We start from the raw sequence: 23,522 nt of genomic DNA on the forward strand, positions 1-23,522 counted from the left end.
TAAGGCAGGAGGCTCTTCCCCTGCCCAAGGATCATTTTGAATGCTAGTTAGGCTTTCACTGTCCTGGCTCAGAGTTGAAAATTGTTTTAAATGGACAGTATTTTCAGTAATACTGTAGTTCTTAATAATACCTTTCTATATCAAAATACAGAGAGTCTGTTATAATGGATCAGGATTGATTAGGACAGCTCTATGAAATCTGACGTTAAACAAGATTACTTTGTTTAATGGACAAGGAATGCCTTTCCTGCAATAGCTATACTAACAAAAATATAGAGCAGTGGTTCTGATTTTATTACTACCTGCGAGGAATCAGTTTGTCTTCTCTGAAATAGCAAAAAAACAACAACAGATTATCCCTTTGCGGCATATAAACAAAACAAGCAATGTCCAACTTTAAGCTTATATTGGCAGCATAGCTTACTAAGCCACTCATAATTTGGTTTCACTCCTTCTTTCAAGAAATTTTGCTTCACCTCCTCTGGTGCTGAAAACTCAAGAGACAGCAAGTGTTTGGAAAAGATTTCAAAGAAATAGATAAAATGAAAAAAAGAAATGCAATCAATATTGGATATACTTATGGCTGAACTGTAATCCACCCCTCCCCCAAATGTATTAATTCATGAGTGTTAAAGGTTTATTGTAGGCAACGTATGTATCTGTAAAAGAAAAATTTTGAATGTTCTGTTGCTAATGACAAAAGGTATCAGATATCCTTAAATAGATAACAGTACTGTAGCAAAATTATCTCAAATATAAGTTCAAATATGTCACTTTATTTCTATATACTTGGTGCATTGCCCAGCAAAACAGAAAAGTGATTTAAAAATCAGAAGTCCCTGTGTCCAAAAATAGTAAAGGGCAGACAGAAGTTATTACACTGTGTTTGTGAGAAAATGTGTTTGTCCTTTGAAAGGTGCTTTTCTGTTTCATAAATTCTGATTGCACACAATGCAGTGAAATAACTTTATAAATAACCTCCAGTCTATAATTAAATCCCCAGAAAAGCCAAGAACTTCAGACTTTATCACTGAGTCATCTTGTTTTGCCTGCTGTGGGCATTGCAGCTTCTGCATAGTGTAGGATTACCTGCTCTTCTTTAGCAGGAATAGAGGAATTGTACTATGTGATGTTTAGGCAGAGCAGCATAAATATTAGCATAATTAACTCCACTTAATCAGTCTCTCTCAATCTCTCCGAGTCTCTCTAGCTGGAGATGTTCCACTTTGTATAAATAATTATTCATTGGGTCAGAAGAGAGAGTGACTTTATAGTCCAGTGGTAGGGCATTCACTTGCAATGTGGGAGTCCCAAGTTGCTAGTCCAAATCATGCAGAACACAGATTTGAACTTGAATTTTCCACATCCAAGGTGAATTTTCCACATCCCTTCCACTAGGCTATTGACTATTCTGGGGCTGAAAAATAAATTCTGAGAAACTGTCTGAGACAGTAAAAATTTTGAAAATAAGAATCCAGACTGTTCTGCCAGTGGTGTTATCTCCAGACGGGGAAGGAAAGTTGGAGTTCTGTGCATTCCTACTTTTTACTTCTCCAATTGCCACACACTGTATAAACACTAAATGTGAGAAAGCTGAATTGGACTTGAGCTGCTTGTCTCACCAAACCATTAGATCTGGTGAGAACCCTCCTCTAACTCACCTTGGGCATGAAAGGAAGAGATAATATAGAACAGGTTGGTTTGGGAGGATGGGTCAGTGTCCTGCCAAGTTCCCACCTGTCGTAACCTCTTTTGGACCATATCCAACCAGTTTCTCTGGGTCCCCATGGCCACTTGAAGCAGTCCCACCTGGAGACCCCATTCCGGCCACTTCTGCTGCCTCCATCGAGAGGGTTTCTCTGGCTTTCCTTCATCCTCATTCTGTCATGCTGCCCTGACTTTCTTCAGGAGCCTTCAGCTGCTGATGCTACCAACACATCTACATTTTTTTTTTTTTGCTGTAAAAATTAAAATATGTTTTATTTATTTACTAACAATTTCCACATTCTTCACCCACATGTAATTTGAAGGAATGACATTTTAACCCTCCAATAAGCAAGGTTTATGGGCCCAATCTGAACTCAGTGGGAGTCATTCCATTACTTTAAATAGGTGTTGGATCAAACTCTATACTGGGAAGCATAGCAGACTTTTGTAGTTTAGCATAGCAGGTCTTTGCACAGCAGTGCTGCCAGATAACACAACACCATAATGTCCTAAAATATGAGACTCAGATAAGGAAAACACCGTTCAAATCAGTTCTTTTTATTTGTTGCCAAAGGGTTTTAAAGTTACTTATTACTTGTCCAAAAACACTATATTTAACTTCTGGTTTGTATTTCAGGTTGTAACTAGTTAATCTCTAAAGATTATTAGTATTGGAACCACTTGCAGTGGTATTGAACTAAAAATAAATTAATCTTGTCAAATGATCACCTTACTTGAATGTTTGGTGTAAATCAATAGCACTTTATAAGTTGGTTGATTTTTATAGTCTTAGATGTTTAGCAACTTACCACTGCCCAAAATAGATTTTTATCTTTCTTCCTCTGCCAAAAATGAAAGGTGATGCTCAGAAAGGAAATTCTAGTGTTTTACTTCAATGGGAGTTGGGCACATGAAATTTAGAGCTGAATTTGGCCCATAAAAGTATTTTCCAAACTCCCCTATAGAGTGGAACAATGTTCCTCTATCAGAGAAAAAAATTGAATTGCTGAATGACTTATGCTCCTGTAAAAATGAACTGTGGACAAAAAATAATACAGTTAGACCCTTTATTGATTTAATGGGCTTTGGAGCAGGCCGCTAGCCCCTCTGGGGGGGAGGGATAGCTCAGTGGTTTGAGCATTAACCTGCTAAACCCAGGGTTGTGAGTTCAATCCTTGAGGAGGCCATTTAGGGATCTGGGGCAAAAATCTGTCAGGGGATTGGTCCTGCCTTGAGCAGGTGGTTGGACTAGATGACCTCCTGAGGTCCCTTCCAAACCTGATATTCTATGATTCTACATCTGAATGTAATAGCTTTTTACTCTATTGCTGTTAATACAATAATGCTAACAGAATTGCATATTGTAATTGTTAACATTAAAAAGTTGTCAATTTAATAACTTTAAAAAAAATTGGAATGCGAAATACATTTAAAATTTACCCTCTACATCTCTGAAAAACTGGTGCTCAGATAGACACATGCATGACCACAACGTTAGTTGTCCACGTGAAACTCCTATTGAAGTCAGTACAGCGATAATTGTGCCCCAGGTTATGATATTTCTTACTCACCATCCTCACTCTGGTTCTGATACTGCTCATGATCAAAATGCCTAAATGGATATCTGTAATTAATTAAGGCCCTGAGCTTGGAAACACATAAGCCCCTGTAGCATTACTCATGTGAGTAGTCCTACTCATTTCTATGGGACTGCTTGCACGGGGAAAGTTACGTGTATGTTTAAGTGTATGCAATATTGGAGACTTAGATAAGAAAATTAACAAGTTTTGTACAAGAGGGACAAAATTTGTTCTTTTTTAAAAAAAATGAAATAAACAAAACTGAGCATAAAAGAATCAGAAATCCTAATGTACTAAGCAAAAGCTTCTTAGTTCTGCTCATAATACACAGTAGGTATAGTATTTCAGCAACCAAATGAATGAACAGCAAAACTGTCATAGACTATATTAATAGGTTTAATTCCATATTACAAAAAAATCCATTTGGGGATGAGATTTAGTTTGCTTGTATTTTTTTAAAAGGGTGGTTCTGTTAATAGATTTGATTTGAGCCTTCTGCTTAACTAAGAAATCTCCTTTTAAAATAGAAATCCTGCCATTTGTTTGTATAACAGGTTTTCTCAGAAGATATAATTTTATTCTCCTGGATTTAGTTAATTTATTTATAGGCAGGATTCCATGCACCTGTATTCCATAATTCTAAAACTATGGGGTAAGCCTAAGGTAAAGCAGCCATAAGAGTTCTGGTTGCATTAGGGGGAGATTTTGTCTGTCTCTCTCTCTGTCTCTCTCTTTGGGAGTCTATCTGCAGTTCCTGAGATATAAGATCATAAGGCTCATTTCCAGGTCCTACGGCTGCTTTACTCTCTGCTGCAACTCCCACTCTGACAGGTGCTCTACACACTATTAGGTAGGGAGTGTGAGGTACTCTAACCTAAGACATACACAAAATTGTGTCTATGGTCTGAGGTCTTCTGGCAGGATGTGTGGATGAGATGTCCTACCCACATATTTCTAGTCCTGCTAGGGTTCTCCCGTTATATGTCAAAGGTTCAGTCAGCTGCCTGGAAGAGTCAAGAGAGGTCACCTGAAATCAGGAGTCTCCAAAGTGAAACAGGAAACTTAACAGCTTCAGAGATGTAATGATGACATTTTAAGTGTCATTACTATTAATTATTTCATTGCTCACCATTTAACAGCAAATGTGGGTAATTCCAGTCTGCCTCCCACACTCTCTAGGTGCCTAAAACTCTATTCACTGCCAGTACGTCTAGCTTCCCACATCAAATTCTAGAATGTAGTTATGCAGGGTGAAAGCAGTAATGCAGAATTTTGCACTACATTGAAAATGAAAGGATAGCATAAAATAAATTGAATTTAACATCAAATTAAATAACACAAAAATAATACTTTCCTGATTATAGTTCATTTTTATATTCAGTTCAATAAAATTTAAATTTCTTTATTTGTCAAAAACTGCCACTGAATCACTAGTCTTCTGCACTAGATTGTGCAGAAACCAGGTCTTCCATAGAGTTTAGATCAAGCTTACTGTGGAGTACATGGGGCCTTGTTTTGTAGCTATTTAGACAGCTGATTTTTTGCAATTAAGCTATTGTATCTTATCAACATCTCAATAGATTTTGCTTCTGTTCATGAAAGTGAGTGTAGTAACACACAGACCTATCAAGAACGTTTCTTTTTTGTCCCATCAGTTGTTATACTCTCTATGACCATAGATATGGTCTTCCAAAGGAAAGAACATTTTCTATTCCACTTAATGTAAAGGAGTTTTATTTAGTTATGTGTTAGTCCCTGGTTAAACAGAGCACTGTTGTATATTTACAGATCGAAAGACATGACAACTGTGCCTATGACTACTTAGAAGTCCGAGATGGAACCAGCGAAAATAGTCGTTTGATTGGCCATTTCTGTGGCTATGATAAGCCAGAAGATATTAGAGCTACCTCTAATACCCTGTGGATGAAGTTTGTTTCTGATGGAACAGTTAACAAAGCAGGGTTTGCTGCTAACTTTTTTAAAGGTATGTATTATATGGGGATTGACTCTCCTATAGTATTGAAATATAGAAGAATTACAATGTTTGTCTGCTCTGTTACCCAGAACATTAAGGATGTAATATTGGTAGAATACAAAATTAATATTAGTTTAGTTTCTGTTCTGATTAGAGGCCTGATTTTTCACTACCTTTTACTACCTCTTTTTTATTCAGTCATCAGTACCTAGGCAAACTGGGTGTAAAATGTTAACCGATCAAAATGGCAGTGTTTTTACACTCACTCTGCACACATGTAAATGACTACCCAAGGCGCAAGGGGGTGAAAAATCAAACCCAGTCTGTCTTTCTAATTTCTTCGAATGATTGGTTGAATTTTGATAGAGATGTAATCACTCCTCTTAAATATGTTTAGAGGAATATTATGTTGCGGGTCTATAAAAAATAATTGAAAGAATAAAATTTGAATAGGAATGGTATTGTCTGAGAGGTTCATTATTATGAACGTTTGTGCTTTCTCTTAAATAGAAAATGTATCATTTTTTCTAATCGCTTAAGTCATTGTCACTTTATTATCCACCACCAGCAAGGGCAAGGGCATACTGGAGTTGCCCCGGGAAGAGCTCAGGAAGCGTATTTTGACTTTGAGAGTCACAATTTCCCTTTCAGTCTACTCATTGCTCCAGGGAGGAAATAAACTGCAGCAGGATTAGTGCCTGGTGTAGTATTATCACTTGCCATGCCAGTGCTTTCACAGTCACTACATTAATGTGGTGGGAGCATGAAGCCAATGCTCCATCCAGTCCTCCCTGTATTTATTATTATTAATAATAATGATGATGATGATGCCTGTGTGCACAGGGTATGGATGTAGAAGCTGTGTGGAACCCATGGTACAGGTAACCTACTCTCCCGTATTCTTCTCTTGCCCAGCCACAAAGGGCTAGTGATGATCTAGCCCTTACCATCAGTTTTCACTCTATACAGATGTGGGAGAGGAGAAAATAATTGTCAGTGTTTATTTCAAATGAGAATATTCTTCATATTTGCCACTGTGCAAGGAAATGATATATACTACATCTCAGGCATATTTGAGCTTGAATATTATGAGCATGTTTCACAGCTAGCAGAGATAATTCTGTATTCCATTTTTTCTGATGCATCTTGTTTCCTTTAATATCAGTAGAATGAAAACTGGGATTTGAGGATTCTGTTAATCTGGTTTTGAGTATGAGTTCAGGATAACGTACAAATTCATTCTGTTGGAGATAAAAGTGCCCTTCAAGTGACCCTGTTGAGGATTTCCAATCATTCTCTCAGTACTTTACACAACCTTTAGATTGCTGCTGCCTAAATCATTGTATGCTGGCCACAAAGTGCTTATAAATTAGGTCTGTAGCTGTCAGTTGCTATTGTAGTGGAAAAGAGGAACATACGTTTTATTTACCCAGTTTCAGGTCTTTAAGATTTTAAAAATGCTCCAGTCAGTGGAGATGATGTGCTATATAGACAAGTTCACTGGCATGCACACCACTTGCTGCAGATAATATCAATCTGTTCAACAATTAGAGATGGGGAAGGTAAAGACTTTTAATTAATGCCTTTTCCATTCTTTTATGTCTTCATAGAGGAAGACGAATGTGCCAAACCTGACAAGGGGGGCTGTGAACAGCGGTGCGTGAATACCTTGGGTAGTTATCAGTGTGCTTGTGATCCTGGCTATGAACTTGGACCTGACAAAAAGAGTTGTGAAGGTACAGTATGCTGCTAATTTAAAGAAGTCCTAAAATTTATAAGGTATGTCATTTTATAAAGCCATTTTTTGCGTACTAAAGCTTATGCATTAGTGAATATAGGTATTGGCATGCAGCTTGGAAAATATCCTCCACTGTACAATGTCTGTCTATAATAGTATTAATTACCAATTTATCCTGTTCAAGTTTTATTGTTATTCAACTGGAAAATTATGTACAGTAGAACCTTATTAATTCACACTTCACTGATCCATACACTACATAATTCGCCTTCAGAAAAGAGCATTTTCTCTGTGTGTATTAGGAAGGATTTAACAGCATAGCAACACACTGAGATTTCATATTTCAAAGACTTCATTATTCTTATAAAATTATCTGACATAAATTTACTCCATACATAAATATACATTGCTACAATGTATTGTAATTAAAACTAAGCTTCACTTGTCAAATGAATGAAATACTGGTTTGTGATATGTTATCCTTGCTTTTATAACTACATTTGTTCACTTGCTCCCTCGTTTGCCAAAATTTAATGATTTGCAATGGGTTTCTACTGTTATTTTAAAGTGTCCTTTTACTTATCTTTTCATTTTAAAAAGTCATGTTTGAAATATAATCTGATATCAAAGCTTTTTATTAAAAGCAAGGAAACTAGATTTAATAATCATCTGAAGAAATCAAAAAGGCCCTTAAATGGAAGATATTGCAAAACTAGGGTTAGATTAAGATATTTCTTCGCCCATAACACTGAATATATGCACACTAAATGATGCTCAGTATTACGGTCATTAAAATAGCGATAATCATATGCTAATTCACAAATACTAGTAAATTCAGACATGAGACATTTTAGACCATCCTTCTTTCATCTATTTTGCCTAAGTATTGTAAGCGGTCTGAGAACATTGCCCAGTGATGTGGCTCTCTTTAGATGAAGTTAATGGGTACTATCTCTGAATTCTTTGATATTGTGGGATTAAACCAGATTTATGACAGTAACATTCATTATTTATTTTGTATTTAGTTTCCTTGAGCTTTATTTTAAAGATAGTATTAGAAATGTATGAGACATTTCAGTATCCTTAGCTCATTGACATGATGAGTACTACGGCTCATAAGAGTCCATCATGATGTTTTGTTTCAAATTCCTCAACATACACATGAAAAATACCCTATATTCCAAATACGCATTATGACATGGGATGTCTGGTTCCAGGATCCTGCATGGAGATGCAGGGCTTGTCTGCTGATTCATACTGGAAGCCAGAACAAGTGTATCCCAATCCAATTGTAAAAAGTGTTTTTTTGTCTGGGTGCCTATCTCGATCAGTAAAGACTAGGGAAGAGAGGAGAGTCTTGCAGAAAACTCCCTAAAACAGACCGTTCAGGAGAAATTACCTCCCACTGCTCCCATACAGAACCAGGAGCAGCTCTGATGAGAGCTGGAAGCACTCTTGAGAGCTGCTATCCCTTCCCTAGTGTACCTGCTCAACAGCTTCCCCTCTGGCTATATTTCAGAGAAGGTAGGAGACTAATTCTGGCTATTCCATTGCCTCCTTCCTGACACAGTCACTCAGGTTAATCCAGGAGAGGGAAAAGAAAGGAGAACTTGAGGATGAACAGCCACTTGTGTGACAGATTTTCGTTACCAATGGGGATTTGCCTTCCCATGGGACCCTCAGGGAGGGAGTCCCTGGGGTGTGACACTTGCAGCTCCCCTCATTCTTGTCCCACCCCAGGTTAGAGCAGCTTAGGGATCTGTCTAACTTATGCCAACTGACCATGATCCCCAAGGCTCTCTAAACCAGATGGAAATAACCAGAGTGCAGTATGTTCCAACCAACATCCAGCTTTCAACTCACCTTCTGCACCACTAGGAGCTGATATGCTGGTTCTATACCCCCATGCTGGGTGGGGGAGTACGTATAGGTGGTTTCAGGTTCCTTAGCAATGCCTGAGTGTCACAAATGTAGTGAATCAGGGTAAAGAATCTGCCTCCAAAATATTGCTTGTGACTTTTGACTTGACTTTTTTGAAATAGGAGTTTGACCCTCAGGCTGAAAAGTTAGTCACTCCTTCCTATTTGTGCTGTGTGTTTGGTCATATGGTACACTTCTGCGGCCTGATTGGATGACTGAATTTTTTTAACAGGAGAATAATGAATGACTAATAAGGTTAGCAGAAATTCTTCTGAAAAAAGGTGAAGCAATGAAACTTTCTGTATTCATTATATTTTAGAAACACCTGATGATTGTGTAAATATTTGTGAATAAAATAGTATGAACCCCATGAATAAGAGAGCGTAGAATAGAATTTGGATAATTTATTCCCAAATACATTCTGATTTTTTCACCATATTATTTGAACAGCTGTATTTTTAACAAAAGTAACCTTTGTACATGAATAATACCTGAGCACCGTAGAATCATAGAAGATTAGGGTTGAACGAGACCTCAGGAGGTCATCTAGTCCAACCCCCTGCTCAGCAGGACCAACCCCAACTAAGTCATCCCAGCCTGGGCTTTGTCAAGCCAGGCCTTAAAAACCTCTAAGGATGGAGATTCCACCACCTCCCTAGGTAACCCATTCCAGTGCTTCACCATCCTCCTAGTGAAATAGTTTTTCCTAATATCCAACTTAGACTTCCCCGCACTGCAACTTGAGACAATTGCTCCTTGTTCTGTCATCTGCCACCACTGAGAACAGTTTAGCTCCATCCTCTTTAACACCCCTTCAGGTAGTTGAAGGCTACTATCAATTCCCTCCTCACTCTTCTTTTCTGCAGACTAAATAAGCCCAGTTTCCTCAGTCTCTCCTCATAAATCATGTGCCCCAGCCCCCTAATCATTGTTGTTGCCCTCCGCTGGACTCTTTTCAATTTGTCCACATTCTTTCTATAGTGAGGGGCCCAAAACTTGATGCAGTACTCCAGATGTGGCTACACCATTGCCGAATAGAAGTGAATAATCACTTCCCTCGATCTGCTGGCAATACTACTAATGCAGCCCAATATGCTGTTAGCCTTCTTGGCAACAAAGGCACACTGTTGACTCATATCTAGCTTCTTGTCCACTGTAATTCCCAGGTCCTTTTCTGCAGAAAAGGCTTAGCCAGTTGGTCTCCAGCCTGTAGCAGTGCATGGGATTCTTCTGTCCTAAGTGCAGTATTCTGCACTTATCCTTGTTGAAACTCATCAGATTTCTTTTGGCCCAATCCTCCAGTTTGTCTAGGTCACTCTGGACCCTATCCCTACCCTCCAGTGTATCTACCTCTCCCTCCAGTTTAGTGTCATCCGTGAACTTGCTGAGAGTGCAATCCATCCCATCATTCATATCATTAATAAACCATCACTGGGGGAAGAGCCCCTTTGGCAAGGACAAGGCACCTTTATACAACCTATGCTGAAAGGACAGCTGAAATCTTTCACCCTTACAGATTTTGCATCAGGGATAAAGTGTGTAGAGGAGAAGGGGTGAGGGAAGCAGAGAGTGATGTGTCCCATGGAGCCTGGGAAATACAGATGAAGAGACAGGATCTGGGAGGATTGTGTGGGTATATGGAACTGGGTGAGAGAGAAAAGGGTGAATGTGATATAAAGTGTTGTGTAGTGTTTCAATGCACTCAAATGTCTTAAATTAGATTGTAAGCTGTTGAAGTCAGGGACTATTCTTTCCTTGTGTTCGTGTCATAGTACAATGGAGCCCTGATCGTGATTGGTCTCTCTGGGTACTACTGTAATACAAATAATGTCTGAGAGGGCTGAATCTCTTACTTCATATGTTTCTGTTAATAACAAAATGTGGTTTCAGGGGAGCCTGCAAACAAGTGAGGTGCTTCCTTTTCATTTTACATTACAGCTGCTTGTGGGGGACTTCTGACAAAGCTAAATGGGACTATAACCACGCCAGGATGGCCCAAAGAATATCCTCCAAACAAAAACTGTGTATGGCAGGTGGTTGCTCCCACTCAATACAGAATTTCAATGAAGTTTGAGTTTTTTGAATTAGAAGGGAATGAAGTAAGTAACCATGAACTGAGAATTATACAAACTCGTCAACTGTTGCAGGATTGTTCAAAAATAGAAATTGTCTCATATAACACCATTGCTTCAAATACTGACAATTTCCATGTAAAATCTTGTTTTCATTGACTTTGAGTTTGGGACTGTTTCTGGAGTCTTTCAAAACATGCATAGCATGGCTTGCTCTCTTTAAAATATGAGTATCATAATGTATATTTATTAAAATAAATGTCTTTGCTGAGCTTCAGCTGGCTTTTTTGTAAACAAACTAAAACAAAACAAATGGATGAGCCACTAATTGGAGAGAATTCAAGACAAGACAAAAATCTGGAGGAACTGAATTAGGCGTAGAGAATAAAAATACTGAGTATATATAACTTGGTTAAATGAGGAGTAATGGAGCATTATAGGCATCTATAACCATTTCAAGGTGAGAATCCTAGGAAAGGAAAGTAATTTTTAGAGTGGAACAGGAAGTATAATAAGGAACAATGGAATGAAATAAGTAAAAAAAGCATGTAGACTGAATATCAAAATAAACTTTCTACTTGGATTGTGGAATGAACTCTCTGATTTTTTTTATTATTATTTTTTAAGCTCCCTGGCTTCAGATAATTAATTATACAGCATCTCAGTCTTTTACAGACATAGAATCATAGAAATGTAAGACTGGAAGGGACCTCAGTAGGTCATCTAGTCTGCACTGAGGTAGGACTAGCTATTGTCTAGATCATCCCTAAATGGTCTTGAGAATACCCATAGAACATGTAATTTATCTAACCTGTTCTTAAAACCCTCCAATGTTGGAGATTCCACAGTGTCTCTATGTAATTTGTTCGAGTGCTTAACTACCCTGACGGGAAGTTTTTCCTAATATCAATCCTAAACCTTCCTTGCTGCAATTTAAGCCCATTATTTCTCATCTGGTCCTCAGTGGATAAGGAGAAAAAATTATTTTCCTCCATTTTATAACAACCTTTTACTTACTTGAAGACTTTTATTGTGTCTCCATCCTCCCCAAACTTTTTTTCCCCAAAAATTGCTGTTTTCTAGCCAGCTCTAAGTTTGTGTCTCCATTTTTCAGATGAGGAAACTGAGTCAGTTGTCCAAGGTCACACAGGATTTATGACTGGCAGATTGTGGAAAAAAAAATGTAGATCTCCTAACTCTCAGCCCTGTGTTTTGATCATAAGGCCATTCTCCTCTCTTGTGTTGCTAAAAATAGATGTTAGATGGATAATACTAACAGAAGTTGTGAATGTCAGTACTTTGTTATCCAGAAGAAACTGTTATAGTATATCAGGCCACTAATATATTTTATATAGTGTCTAAAAATACAGACATAAAATGGGTACCTACAGTCCGCATGTTAGAAATGATTTAAATACTTATTTATTATGAGACTTAATTAACTATGAAATTGTTTTTGCTGAATAAATAATTTTAAATTAGCTGGATATATTTATATACATCTTTTCTAATAAATACAATTTTAATATACTTGTACTTCTATTAATGTTTTATATAACAGAATGCCATATAACAGAAATTATATCACTAAGCCTACATTCAAATAATATTACATGTCCAATTTAAACCCACAAAAGCATTAAGATTCACCTTAAGGCATACTGATAGGCTTAGCAGTGGATATTGGGTTTTATCTTCAGTGTTCACATTATTGGGAGTTGCATGTGAAAATTCCAGGTATCAAGCTGAGAATTTAACTCAGGTGAGTTAAAGTAGACTTCCAGTTGTAACTCAGTATTTCCTTGTGCCTGTTGCATTAAGCAAGACTCTTAATATTATTTAAGTGGAGTTATTATGACTGAATTAGCTGCATTCCACAGCGGTAACATGTGAAAGTGATTCCAGTAGTTATAAGCACTTTAAACCTTTCCCTCCATTATGGCAAAACATTGGAAATCATTTTTATAGTCCATAAGGAGATAGTAACAAAAGCCAAAATAATCTTTTTGTGTGGTTTAAAAAAATAAAGATTGTGATTTATAAAATTCATGCTTTCATTTCATGCACAATCTAAGCCTTGTATGAATCCCCCGGCCACTGTTTTCTCTTAAGCTATTAATTGCATACAACTGGAACATTTTTGATTAAATGATTGATAGTTGAGCCTAAGAAGCTTAGAAGTTTTTGAAGTGGAAGGTTTTATATAGACATGGGATTATGCACTGAAAGTATTATCCTGGGTAGTAGGCCTTGCATAAGGGCTGATTTTTTTAAACCTCCTAGTGAAAATGACACAAATGAGTCCTCTAAATTATATCAGTGCCACTGTTGAGAAAGAAGTGACACTATTAACAATGCAGATTTATACTTTCACAAGAAAATAACGTGTTCTTAAATTTACAATGGGAAAGACTTGGCTTGCAGAATTTCCGTATTAAAGGTAATATATTTTAGGTTATAGGATGTTAAAAAATTTCCGAATTAAAGGTAATATATTTTAGATTATAGGATGTTAAAAAAATAACAAATCCGCAAGCATACAGAACCCATAAATGTTTATGACTCAGAGATGACTTTATTCTTCAAAGTGAACATTTGGAGGCCTCAGTCTAATGTCTTCAGAGTTTTTCCTTTTTAATTAAAATGGCTGAGCTATTAAACACTTTAAAATGTAGACAATGTAGACACTACATATTAATGCATGAACTTTGTCTTAAAACATGTCATTTAAGAACTTAAATATGTTGTAGTGTTTAAAATTATATTGAAACAAAATCAACAAACATTTATAAAGGAGTATCAGAAAAGATGCAAAAAATATTAAATATTGAAAAGTCAATAAAATATTAACTTTGTAACATAAATCAAGAGAAGAGCTTACATTTTAAGTGTAAAGGCACTTGTATGGAATTTTTATCTATTTTTGGCTAACCAATACAAAAATCTTTCTCTTTCCTAGGTTTGCAAATATGATTACGTGGAGATTCGTAGTGGCCTTTCTTCTGATTCCAAACTGCATGGTAAATTTTGTGGTACAGAAGTGCCTGAAGTTATCACATCACAATACAACAATATGAGAATTGAGTTCAGATCTGACAACACAGTCTCAAAGAAAGGCTTCAAGGCCCACTTCTTTTCAGGTATTAAAAATCACTCATGTACTATGGATACTCTGAGTATAGAGTGTCTAGATGCAGTGAATCTTTTTCACAGATTGTGTTCTTCATTGCACAGGTGATGAATGTGAAAGGCCTCTCTCCTTTTGATTACAATTTTAATTTTTGGTTCAATTTAATAAGTTAATAAAATATAACAATAGTTATCTAGAATTGAAATATATGTATATTGTGGGAAATAGCTGAAATAGGAGGGTTTTTTTTCCCTAACAATCCAAACCCATATTCTACAGATATACACAACCTGGGAGGTAAAAGAGAAGGGAAACCTCAAAGTGTGTGCCCAGAAATTACCACAACAGACTTCTGTTACCCCAGTTTCTTTCTTTGTTTGTTTGTTTAATAATCCCAATCATAATGTGATGTAAATTATTTATTACAAAATATAAGTACATTTGTATTTTGCTTTCGTTATCTCTTTTTCTTATTAAATTGCATTATTTATGACTTGTCTCTTGCTAGGTATTTGTTAAATACTGTAGAATCTTTCTTGCCTGATTTTGAACGTTTTAAAGGTTTATGGAAGAACCAGTCCTGATTCTGAAAACATCTAGGAACATGCGTATCTTTAAGTGCATGGGTGCATCATTGACTTTAATGGGACTATTCATATGAATAAAGCCTGTATGCAAATGTTTGAAGAGCACAGCCATAGTAATCACCCACTTAGGACTCTGTTATAACCATGTTTCCATGTGACAGGATACATTCTGTTAATAGTACTGGAATTCTTCTTGTGTAATTAAAAATATCAGTTACTGCATCTAGGAGTTGAATTTTACCCTCTCATTTTCTGATAAGAAATTCAAGTTCTTCAGAGCTAGAAATATACTTAAGTTTAGTATGTAGAAAATATTTTATTAGCTTATTTTATTATTGTGCTTTTGGTTAAATGTTATATTGTAAAAGCCTAAGTAAACGCAGTTTCTGTCTGGATAGTTTCAGTAACTGAGGAATGCATGATACATTTTGTAGGAAAGTTAAACAGTATGGTTCAGCATATTATGTAAGTGATGTTGCTTAGATCTTTTACAAAGTGGGAAAAATATCTGTCAGAAGCTGTAATGTACGTAGACAAGAAGTTTAAAGTTTAGCAGCCCCGAAAGGAAGTCTGATGTTTTCTTTTATGCCTTCTCAGATGGTTTATTCTAGCAGTGAGGAAAGAGCAAAGTAAATGATATTTCCCATACATCACACAAAGATATTAACAAGTGTTTTACCTCCTGAAAGCTTTAAACATACTTTATTTGCTGATAATCACATTTCTGCAGACACATTGAGATCAGTTTCTGGTTTATGTAAATGACATTTTTAAGGTCACAGAAGGTTACTTTTCTTTGTAAAATGCCAGTTTAGATTGTCATAAAGCTGTAAAGGTTAACTATGTATTTGTACCTAAATATCTATGCACATGAAACTTATGAGGCCCATCGTGCAAACCGTTGAGTGAATAGTCTTTATTTACATGCTTAAGGGTTACCCATTAAAGGCAGTGTATATTATCCTGTAAACAAGGGCTAGTGGCTAGCATGATCTAGTCCTACATTTTCAGATCACTGGTAGTATTCAGTATACATATTTCTGAGTTAAACCCTATTATTTTGATACCTTTATAGAGGTGCAGTATAGCAAAAGTAGCCCTGGTATTCACTGTAATCTGCTTATTAGCTGTAGCCCAGAAGTTATGGATAATGAACATATTGAATATAGATTCTGTTTAACAAGCAATCTCTTTTTCTACATTTTTAAGTGTAGATGAATTGTTTAAAGAATGGTTTCAGAGTAGCAGCCGTGTTAGTCTGTATCCGCAAAAAGAAGAACAGGAGTACTTGTGGCACTTTAGAGACTAACAAATTTATTAGAGCATAAGCTTTCGTGGACTACAGCCCACTTCTTCGGATGCATGTTAACTCTATTAGTAGTCAAGGTTTGTACTAAAAAGCACTCAGAACAACTGTGTGTGTTGGGGAGGGTTGTTGTTCATGGGGTTCAAAGGATGGGCTTGTCAAATTCTGTGACAATTTATTTATTTATTTTTCTTTGGTCTCTGTTTTGAAAACTAATTTAGTTCACAAACCATTTTTTCCTGGTAATTTAAACTCACTTTTTTTTTTAAAGGGCTAAATTTATCTCTGGATTAAATTCACTAAAGTCAGGGAACTTATACTAGCGATGAACCTGAACCAAAATGTTTTTCTGGTTAAAGGGAAACCTGTTTTGCGTAGTGGGGATAGAAAAAACTCTCTCTCTCTCTCTCTCTCTGATCCTTCAAAAGAACTGGATGGCACACATGGGTATTCCATATTCACTGAATACTGTGCATTTATTTTTCATTAGAATTCTTTTCCATTCTGCTCTCTGCTCATTTTTCACAGTCTGTCTGTATTTACTTTTCACCCTGTTTCCCACTCGGTTCCATTCGCACCATCCTTTTTCATTTAGTTGTTTTCTTCTATATGACTGGCTTTTGTTCCTTTTATCACAGAACACCCACCTCATAATATTTTAGTCTAAGTCAAACTTTTGAATCCAAGATGTTCAAATGAGTTTGAAAGTACATAAAAGAAGCTTGTTTTTTCTTTATCAGCGCACTGGCAGTTAGTCACCCTTTCATCATTATAGACAACATGTGCTCTTGATCCAGGCATTGAGGGCACTATATGTATTGAAATCTTCAGCACATATATTTTGACTTCTGAAAGTTGACATTAGATCATCATTTGTCCTGACCCTATGTTCTTCTTTAATTCCTCATTTAATTATGCCTTATGAAAAATACAAGACTATCTTTAGCAAAGTTTACAATTAAACAATGTATGGATTAGAAAATTTAGGCATGTATTTATTATTATTTTTCAGTTTAAAAGTTGTGTTGGAAGGCCTTTAAGCATTGCACTAAAATCATAATAGAATCAATACAACCTCTTTAAAACTTCACAATTCTAATTATATAGCCAGACATCATCAAAAAAATCTAGCAAAAGGGCAAACCCAATATCTGTCTGGCAATCCACCCACCAGCAATAGGTACATGCAATGCTCAACAAGAGGATAGTAGATTAACAAAATGAGGGAGAGAGCCAAGACATTTAAAAAAGAAAAGGGCACCATCCTGTACAACATTCTTACATACATCCAAGGGATTATTTTGGGACTCCTTTGTGAGGGAATTCCACAACTATGAGTCCTCAGCCATGAAAACCTTGCCTACCTTCTAGCTCATTACTGGCTGAGCCTAAATTCTGTGAGTGGACCCCACCCCAACAGATTGTAACTGTTGAGTACAGGGCAAAAGACAACCTAAATTGTGAAGGATTTTATATTCTAATATTACAACTTTAATTATGTCCTTTGGCTAGAATTTGAGTGTAACAGACTCCCAGGTGCTACCTGAAGGAACAAACAAGCAACTATATTCTGTAACATTTCCAGTCAATGGAACAAATTTGAAGGAAGTCCAATTAGAAGCATATTACAGTAGTCTACCTGAGAGTTGACAAAGTCTAGTATGACTGGGGTAGGTTTATGTCTGAGGAAACTTTCCATACAAGCTGGAAACACTGAGCTCCATGAAATATATTCAAGTGTGACCCTACACACACACACACACACACACACACACACACACACACACACACACACTCTTACTTTTGTATCTGTCTGACAGGTAGTAATCATACTGTCAGAATAAAAGGCATGTGCATACTGCCAATAAGTTCTGCAGAACACTTAGTCTTACCCAGGAACATCACCTCAGTCGTTCCTGGAATGGTTTCAACAGTCTTAGCTGAACACATGGGCAGATACACAGCATTATGCCTTCTTTTCTATCATAAGCATTCCAGTGATACCACCATTCTGTTTGTTCTCTCCAAGCACTTCACAAGTATATGGGATCTAATGGAATGCTTAGGGGAAGATGTGTAGGTATCCACAGCCACCTTCTTTGAGTTTTTCCCCTCCAGGAATGAGCAAAGTGGAAAAGTAACACTGCACAACCCCTTCTAGGACTGAAAAGATTGGGACAGATTACCTTAGAGAGGAGATGAATGAGAAGGAACATGATAAAGAGACCACATAATAACGAATTGGGGAAAGTAGATCAGGAGCTTGTATTCCATTTTTAAAATGCAAGAACAAGGGGACATTCAATGAATTTGAAAGATGGCAAATTCAAACCAAATAAAAAAATACTTGTTTGCAGAATGCGTAATTAGATGATGGAACTCATTGCCATAGCATATTAACTGATATAGCTGAAAGCTGAGCAGGGTTAAAAAAAACTTAGACATTTATGTGGAGTTATCTAGAGTTAGACTAGTAAATATATTTTTGAAAAAGTTTTGGAAGGGATATAAACACTCACTATTTAAGGTATAAACCCATTTCTAACTATTGGACCTTTGTAGGGAAATTTCCTTGGGGGCAATTTATCCCGCAACTGACTACTGTGGGGTTTTGTTGTACCTTCCTCTTTAGCAGCTGATCCTGGCCAGTGTTGGAGACAGAATACAGGATGACACGGCCTATTAGTCTGATCCAATAGGATGTTCCTATGAATTGCCAAGAAACAAATCACCTGTTTCTGTATAAGACATCTCATGTAGTCAAATTTGGTGGACAAAATTATGACAATCCCATCCCACAAACAATTCTTGCTAAGCTGATACTGACCCAAAAACCCATGCATAATCAATTGTGCCATACAGGCCTTTCAGCATCTTACAGTCAGGTCTCAACTGCCAATTTTAAAAAAGGGTAAATGGGATGATGGGTAACTATAGGCATGCCAACCTGACATCAGTCGTGGGTAAGATAATGGAGTGGCTAATTTGGGACTCAATTAATGAAGAATTAAGGAAAGGTAATGTAATTAATGCAAATCAACATGGGTTTATGGAAAATCAATCCTGTCAACCTGACTTGATAGCTTTTTTTTTAATGAGATTATCAGTTTGTCTGATAAAGGTAATAATGTTGACATAATATATATAGATTTTTCTAAGGCATTTGACTTGGTACCACATGACATTTTGATTTTAAAAACTAAAACAATATAAAATTAATATGGCACAGATTAAATGGATTAAAAACTGGCTGATAGGTCACAAAATATAACTGTAAACGGGAAATTATCATTGAGTGGATATGTTTCCAGTGGATCCCAGAGGGATTGGTTCTTGGCCATATGCTATTTAACATTTGTATCAGTAACTTGGAAGAAAATATAAAACCATCACTGATAAAGTTTGCAGCTGACATAAAAATTGGTTTCAGAGTAGCAGCCGTGTTAGTCTGTATCCGCAAAAAGAAGAACAGGAGTACTTGTGGCACCTTAGAGACTAACACATTTATTAGAGCATAAGCTTTCATGGACTACAGCCCACTTCTTCGGATGCATATAGAATGGAACGAATAAATATAGAATAAAAATTGGGGAAGTGGTAAATAAATAAGAGGACAGGTCACTGATTCAGAGCAATCCAAATTGCTTGGTAAATTGGGCTCAAGCAAACAAGTCTTTGATTATGGCTAAATGTAAGTGTAGACATCTAGGAACAAAGAATGTAGGATGGGAGGGCTCTATCCTGTGAAGCAGTGACTCTGAAAAAGATTTGGAGGTCATGATGGATAATCAGCTGAACATGAGCTCCCAGTGTCACGCTGTGGCCAAAAGAGGTAATGCAATCCTAGGATACATAAACAGGAACTCTTAGGGGTAGAGAATTTATTTTACCCCTATATTTGGCACTGTTGCGACTGCTGCAGGAATAGTGCTTCCATTTCTGGTGCCAACAATGCAAGAAGGATGCTGATAAATTGGAGAGGGTTAAGAGAAGAGCTACATGAATGATGAAAGGATTAGAAAACATACCTTATAGTGACAGAATCAAAGAGATCAATCTATTTAGCTTAACAAAAAAGAGAACGTTAAAGGGTGACTTGATTACAGTCTATAAGTATCTAAATGGGGAACAAATATTTAATAATTGGCTCTTCAATCTAGCACAGAAGGGTACAGAATGATCCAATGGCTGGAAGTTGAAGCTACCCAAATTCAGACTGGAAATAAAGTGTAAATTTTTAGCAGTGAGAATAATTTACCATTGAAACAATTTACCAAGGATCTTAGTGGAATCTCCATCACTGACAATTTTTAAATTAAAATTGGATGTTTTTCTAAACTATATTCTCTAGGAATTATTTGGGGAAGTTCTTTGTCCTGTGTCATGTAAGGGGGCCAGACTATATGATCACAATGGTCCTTTCTGGCTTTGGAGTCTGGGAATCTCAGAAACACAAGATAAAAGGATAATCTTGCATGGTTGCCATGGTTAATAGGTGTTTGTAGATGCATAACAAAATGTGAGTGGAGAGTTCTGAAAACAAAGGTTTATGCACCAAGTTTAACATGGTCATAGAAAAGTATACATTTTAGAGGATCAGAGAGACTGAGTCAACAACTGAATTCCATTCACACACCCATTTTTTCTAATAATAAATTCCTATCTCTTCACTAGCCAGTCAGCACCCAAATTTTCATAGTGTTCCAGAACGCACATATTTAGCCAAGAATGCTTATGTGTGAGTGTATTCATGTGCTGTGACTTGAGGGATGTTTCAGGGTGATTTTCTATAAGTAGCAGAACAGCTGTTGTATAGATGTAATCTAGTGTCTTGAGGAGGGGGAAGGGATAATTTAAAACCATCTTGGGGCTGCAGGTAACTGATATTTTTTGTAAATAGTTGTCAATATTTTTTAAATTAAATATTAAGTTTCAAAGCATAAAACTTCCTATTACAAGTTTTGTGCCCTTCATGTGGATAACTGGGCAACCTATTGCAAGGTTTTTGCTGTGCGCACACAAGGAAAAGTAGGCTGCTGAATCATTCAACATGGCCTTGCTTCAGAAAAAAAAAACAATGTTTGATTTTCTGTGTAGGAAAGGTGATGGTCATGGGAGCAGCTATAATCATTTCTTTGAATAAGGCTCTTAAACAATAGTATGATTAATCACTGGTAGCAACCTGTTGTTAAACTGCTTCCATTTATCATGTGCTCTAGAGTTATTTTTGTGGTTTTGAATAAATATGATGTTATGCATGCTCATTTAAAACAGTCACTGTGTCTGATGCATGATAAGAATTAATTTTACTGGGGTCTTTTTGTTTTTGTTTTTTTGGTGGGTTATGATTCAGTGAGCAGTTAAAAAAGAAAAGCTTAAATGTTTCTACCCTTGAGCAGATTCATGTTGGAGCACACACTCACCTCTGGCACTATCCTGGTACATTTATTTCCACAGACAAGAAAACTGCCTGCAAAGAGAAAATTTTTGTTTTTGAATCATGCAAGGACTTGATACAGGTTGCCCCCTCAGGCCGAGTACGTATTATTCACAGACTGGTGGCCTCTGGGGGTCTCAGAGGTACGACCACATGTCCTCTAAATTGTTAAAATCTAACATTTTGTTGAGAATGGATCTTTCCCTATACTGAGTATTGAAACAAACACACAAAAAGGAAGAAAGCATCCATTCAAAATTGGGAGACTGATTTCCATCTGTCAGCACAACAAATGATTTTGTTTTTACTCAGCAAAACATTTGTTTCTATAACTAATACAGACTAATTTTGAAACTGAGCTACAAATATGATGGAAAAATCCATACTGATTTATTCAACATCTATAAGGTTTGTTCAACAATTGCATCCTTCATTAAGTGTGCAATTAATTATTTCCATCCTAGTGTCACTAAGCTGATCTCTTCTACCTTTTGATTATTGTTTTGCACAGAGCTGATCTTTGAAGGGATCCATCATAGGCCCATTTCTTTATGCACATGTCCCTTTTGAGATTATTCTTCAGAATAATACACATTTATTTAATGTGAGAGTAGACTTTTCTGTTTCAGACAATTTGGCAGATGGGGAACTGGAAAGGGCCTTTACTTTATTTATTACAAAACTTGACTGGAATGTCCTTGTTTGTTACCTTTGATGAAAGCATTTGATCTTACCTTCCATTCTTTTCACTAGGTAAATAGAAAGTAGATACTAATATATAGGAGAGGAAATGCTTACAAGTTTCTGTTATTGTTAGTTGCATACTAATTTCTTATTTGCTTGTCACCCTTCTAAGCTTGCAACAGGGAGTATGTGCTAGTGCTTGCTTTTGCAAAGATGAGAGATTAAAACTTTTGCTTGAAATCAAATAATGCATGATGTTGACTTTGTGTTCCTATTAGAAAATTTGCAAGAAGTATCCTTCTGAGTTTTTATGTTTTTCTAAATGATCACAAATATAAACCGCTTCTGTGAAGTGTATTTACTTTTAAAAAACTGTTCCTCCACATTCAAATCTGTTCAGATCTGCAGGAAGCTCCCAAGCACTCTCAATGCAAACAGATTTGAGATTTATAGTACAAATGAAATTGCAGTAGAAACTTGGTTTTGACTTGCAGGATTTTCCTATGAATATATATCATCATCATGTTGCTGTACAGCAATGTATTGTAAATACAAATAGATTTACTGAAGGGCTTGCAAGTCAACAAGTCAAGCTTCATGTACATTTTGGCAGGTAAAACTCAGGTATTGTGTAAGTACTTAGACAATAAAGATTCCTTTTGCTGTATTACTATACATATGCTTCAACAAAGGTAGGGAGAAGTAATACAATATGAGTAAAACAGTAACAAGAAGCTTAAATTATACAAGACAGCTTGTGTTTCTGTAGAAATTCCTACTGAGCCAAACACAGTCTGAAATATTGCATATTAATTTTGTTAAGAAATAACACTCCCTTTCGTATGTCTTAAGAAATCTGAGGGCAAATGAGATGCATGCTCTGTATCCCAATTCTGAAACAGTCTGACTTCTGATATGACCATAATTTGTTCACATTTTTTTTGCATGTTGAAACGACAGAGGTCGGTGTGATATGGCATTATATATGTATGTCAGGAACAGTCTGCCAGTTTTGATTTAATGGACCAGCCCCACCTAAAATGACAACAGCCAAATGACACAGAATGGTGGCAGCTGATGCCTTCTGCTGTAATGATTGCCTGTTAATCTAGTTTGGCTTTTTTCCCTGCAGTGAATTTGGTGGCTGTGTAATGTAGCTCATATTTTCTCCCCTACCGTCTGGTTGATTTCTAACACGCTAAAAGCTTTTTTAGAGAGGATTACTTGTTAATAAACAGGACTGCATGCTATATGGCAGATCTCCCTGAAACAATTAACATCGGTTTCTTTTCTGTGTTTTTTAACAATGTATTTTCCCTTTTGAGATGTTTTGTAATGTCCAGATTCATTAAAATCAAAGCACATTTTTCACTCTGCTTGAACAAA

General features: G+C 36.5%; 1 protein-coding gene across 2 annotated transcripts in view; it reads left to right on the plus strand.

Annotated features, from left to right (window-relative positions):
* Nucleotides 1-23,522, plus strand: part of TLL1 (tolloid like 1) — a 196,106-nt gene that overhangs the window by 149,541 nt on the left and 23,043 nt on the right. Inside the window, exons 13-17 of one of the 2 annotated variants that reach the window (XM_065596524.1) lie at nucleotides 5,076-5,271; nucleotides 6,873-6,998; nucleotides 10,859-11,019; nucleotides 13,952-14,132; nucleotides 21,473-21,595. In XM_065596524.1, coding sequence (XP_065452596.1) covers nucleotides 5,076-5,271; nucleotides 6,873-6,998; nucleotides 10,859-11,019; nucleotides 13,952-14,132; nucleotides 21,473-21,595 — 787 coding nt within the window. The remainder of the gene's footprint in view (nucleotides 1-5,075; nucleotides 5,272-6,872; nucleotides 6,999-10,858; nucleotides 11,020-13,951; nucleotides 14,133-21,472; nucleotides 21,596-23,522) is intronic. The other variant, XM_005307446.5, reaches the window with a different exon arrangement.

This window comes from Chrysemys picta, chromosome 5 (genome assembly GCF_011386835.1).
Source record: "Chrysemys picta bellii isolate R12L10 chromosome 5, ASM1138683v2, whole genome shotgun sequence".
Lineage (NCBI taxonomy): Eukaryota > Metazoa > Chordata > Testudines > Emydidae > Chrysemys > Chrysemys picta.